General features: G+C 30.5%; 1 protein-coding gene across 1 annotated transcript; it reads left to right on the forward strand.

Moving 5' to 3' along the window:
• Positions 1-272: 272 nt before the first annotated feature.
• On the forward strand, positions 273-3,384 carry LOC127105359 (Golgi SNAP receptor complex member 1-1). The gene is made up of 5 exons (XM_051042532.1): positions 273-490; positions 1,609-1,848; positions 2,391-2,558; positions 2,824-2,937; positions 3,076-3,384. The coding sequence occupies exons 1-5, from the start codon at positions 452-454 to the stop codon at positions 3,187-3,189; spliced, it is 675 nt and encodes a 224-aa protein (XP_050898489.1). The 5' UTR covers positions 273-451; the 3' UTR covers positions 3,190-3,384.
• Positions 3,385-4,282: the final 898 nt, after the last annotated feature.

Consider the following 4,282-nt stretch of genomic DNA (forward strand, 5'->3'; position numbering starts at 1 on the left):
TTATTATATAATATTCCTTCTCAAATAAAATATAAACCAAAAAATGTATATGAGTTAAAAATTAAAATAAATAAATTGATTTAAAAAAATATTTTTTATTGATATTTTATTTTGGTAAGAGTATGTTCTTAAAATTTATTTTATACTTTATTTATTTATTTATTTGTCAAAACATTCTATACTTTTTTTTACTAAATACTTAAAAAGAAAAAGTTAGTTAGATCCAAAAAAATTACAGTAGAGTAAGCAAACTCTTTTTTTTCAGATTTTTTATTTCTTTAGGTTGAAAATCAAATTAAAAACATTAAAAAAAAAAAAAAAAAGCAAACGAACTGTCTTCATCGTCAAACAACCCAACTCAACCAACCCAAAATTTATCATCAGAAGATTCACAATTCGAAATTTTGATTCAAAGTTTTTATTTTTGATTTCTGATCTTTGTTTTTCAGCCATGGAGGTTCCTACTTCATGGGATTCCCTTCGCAAACAGGTTCCAATTATTATTCTTTCCCTTATCATGTGATTTATGCTGTAAATTACACTAATTTGAATATGGGTATGTATAATTTGAATGCCCCATATGCGAAAGTTTTGGTTTTTCTCTCTGGGGTTTTGTCAATTTGTAGATGTGCACCCTTTTTTGATATATGTACTTTGAACAAGATTTAGTTTAGTTTCTAGATTTTCAAATTTTAATTAGTAGAAAAATCTTTTCTTTTTTTTGGGTTTGGCTTTAAGGAGTTGAATTTTGAATATTTGAAATGCTGTAGATGAGAACTTGTTCCTAGATTTAGGTTCATTTTAACCTAAAGTTTGCTTGGGAAATAATCAAGGTTTTTTGCATTGTGATCTGATCAGTTTTGTGTACCTACAAAGAGTCAATTTGAGTCCGATTATAGATTGAATTCACTTATTTGAGCACATCTACTGACAGAATTACTTGTGAAATTGTTTGAGATAACGTATGAAAATAGTTTATGACATGTTCACAAGTTTTCCAGATAATTTCTAAAAACACCTTGTATGACAAACGTTTATATCCTAAGCATTTAATTAAAATGTGAATCCACTCGAGGCCGAGGCCGAATATCGTTTAAAAGTATCTGATCAAGGTTATTGTACTTAGAAGCAAAAAGCTCTATGTATGTGATAATGTAGTGAATCGTGATCATAGATGATGTAGGATTTTAGTTTTGTGGTTTACAACAAGGGAAGGTATAATGAGTATATGTGTGCTTTGAGCACAATTTTGGTTTGGTGTATAGGTTTTAATTAATGGCAAAATATTTGTTTGAAATATAAAAATGAAGATGTTTTGGTTTGACTTTAAGGGATTGGATTCTAAATATTTGAAATGTTGTGAGTGAGAATTTGTTGCCAAAATTGATTTTGATCGAAGTCGAACTGATTTTGTATACTGCGTATAAAATTTGTTCCAATTACCCGTTGTTTTGGCCATTTATATAAATTGGTTTACAGTTGCTAATCATATAAGCATGATCATCATTATAATATGGAAAAAGACATGGAATTGTTTTCCTTTTTTATAAGCATAATCATATAAGCAAATGATTGATAGCAGAATTGTTTTCCTCCAATCTTTTGAAGGCAAGAAAACTTGAAGCTCAATTGGATGAGCAGATGAACGCTTATCGTAAATTGGTTTCTACCAATGTTTCGACAAAAGGTGATGCTGCAGAGAGTGATCTAGAGTCTTGGATTGAGCGGTTAATAAAACAACTCCAACAAGTAAACTCACATATGCAAGCGTGGGTGTCATCTGGTGGTTCAGATATGGTTTCTCATACTTTGACTAGACACCAAGAAATTCTTCAAGATCTCGCACAGGTATTCTATTTCAGACTGACCTTGAACTACCCGATTACACTGTGTTACTGTATGCGTAGTCCTGTCAATCTCAAATAGCAGGGCTATAACATACCGAGATTAGAACAAATCATTATTGTTCCGCGATTCACTATTTAGTATCAAATGCTGTCAAATAGAGGTACGAGAGCACTATAATGTAGTAGAATTTGAACAAACAGTTATTTTCGGCGAGCCGCAATTGATTATACTGCCTATGTTTTTATGGTGCTTTTTCATCCAATCTTAAGATCATCTGTTCACAGCAAAAAGACATAGCAAACCTTGTGATTAAATTCTATTGTTCAATGCTATGACTCCCCGTAAAATTGGTACTCCCGAATTGTGTATCCTAGTGTAAGCTAGTTGGTACTTGATACAGATTGTCCAAGTATTATTTAATCTTGTAAATTACTCTTGGATCTTTGGCACCGAGTCCACTTTTCTCTTTGATTTGTAACGTTTTACTTGTTTTTGTTTTTATTCATTACTATGAACTAAGCATAGATGTTATTGAACTGCAGGAATTTTATCGTCTCCGCTCAAGTCATCGAGCAAAGCAAGAACATGCTTCACTTTTAGACGATTTTAAAGAATTTGATAGATCAAGATTAGACTTGGAAGAGGGTGGTGAATCTGAACAGCATACACTTCTAAGAGAGCATGCAGCTATCAGTCGAAATACCGGACATGTCAGTCATATTAAACAATTACGTGCTTTTCTAAAATAAAATGTTGTTTTCTTTAGCCACATTGTTATAACTAAGAACTCTTTTGTATATTGGTTTCTTGTTATATTAAAACTTTCATAATAACAATTTAAATTAAATTTTAAGAACTATGTAATACTTAGTATATTCCATATCTTGCTTTTTCGAATAATTCCTTGATTTTTCTTTGAAATTCGAAATGATCTTCAATTCTGGTGGTTTTGTTCTGCTTATTCATGTGTTGCAGATGGACGGTGTAATTTCACAAGCACAAGCAACACTAGGAGCACTTGTCTTCCAACGTTCAACGTTTGGTGGCATCAATTCAAAGCTCAGCAACGTCGGCAGTCGCCTCCCTACGGTATACCTCTTATCATCATCGAATTTTACATTTTTCTTTTCGTCATTCACATGTTGACTGTAGGAAGATTTCATCCATTCGATTAGCTTAAAATTTGAACGTTTTGATTTCAATGAAACAACCTCCGATTCATTGCAGGTAAATAACATACTGTCGGCAATAAAGCGAAAAAAGTCAATGGATACCCTTATACTTTCACTTGTGGCATCTGTATGCACATTTCTCATTTTGATCTACTGGATAACCAAATGAGTTTGTTAATATTTGGTTGGTGTTCAACTTTTGTAAACTCTGTTCCAATGCTGAAATGATTTTTTTTAAAGGTAGTGTTTTGTATTTGTTCATTTGGGTGTTTATCCTTGTAATAGAAGATGCTGAGTAAAGATACATACATTAACACTCCCAACAAAAAGAGAAAAACAGAGATTTTGGGAATTTAGGGTTCAATTTCATTGTTCATTATGAAAAATCATAGCTTGTAGAGCAAGTGGTATAGATTATCCCACTGTGGAGTCAACTACATGAATCGAACCGACCCAATATATTTGGAGGTTTAAAGCAAAATTTAAGGGAAAATATTTTTTAAAATAACAATAATATAGTTTGTATATTTAAACTATAATTTCTATGATTAATGTTAGTTTTTGTTGCCTATAAACAATAGTAGAGCTTTAATAATTTTTAAAATAAAAATAAAATAGCAACCTATTAAAATTATACATTGTTTTAGAATCATGCTCATTATTATTATTGAAAATGTTCAATTGTAAGAAGAAAAAAACTTTTTTCATTAAAATTTAAAGACCCGGAATTATAAGGCCTAAAGCCCTTGCCTTACTCGTCTTGAGCTAAGGTAATATTATGGTTATATCTAATTCGTTTGTCTCAAGATTAATTTTAATAATATCGTAGAGAAAAAATATTCAATATTAATTTAATATAATATTTATATGTCTTAATATAAATAGTATTTTATTATTCCACCTTAATCTATATGTTAAGTCTGTCAATAACAGTTAGTATTTGATGCATAGCGTGTGTTAAGTGTTGTAAATTTTAGGGTATTGAGTTTGATTTTTAGTGATAAATAAAAAAAAATCATGTTAAGAAGTGATATTATGATGTATTTTGATTAGACATAGGTGTAAAATGTAATGGTTATTGAACTCTATCAATATTGTGGGTGTAGAACTGGTTTCTTCATATTCTTGTGTGGGTTCAAAAGGCCATTTCATGACATGCAATAGGGATGCATGGAAGCCTTATTTTGAGCAATTAGGATTTCTAGAAAAGTGTATATATTCTATGAAGGGAGGTAAAGTATGACTATTATCAAGAATTCATG

Source organism: Lathyrus oleraceus, chromosome 7, assembly GCF_024323335.1.
Source record: "Lathyrus oleraceus cultivar Zhongwan6 chromosome 7, CAAS_Psat_ZW6_1.0, whole genome shotgun sequence".
NCBI classification, from domain to species: Eukaryota; Viridiplantae; Streptophyta; class Magnoliopsida; order Fabales; family Fabaceae; genus Lathyrus; species Lathyrus oleraceus.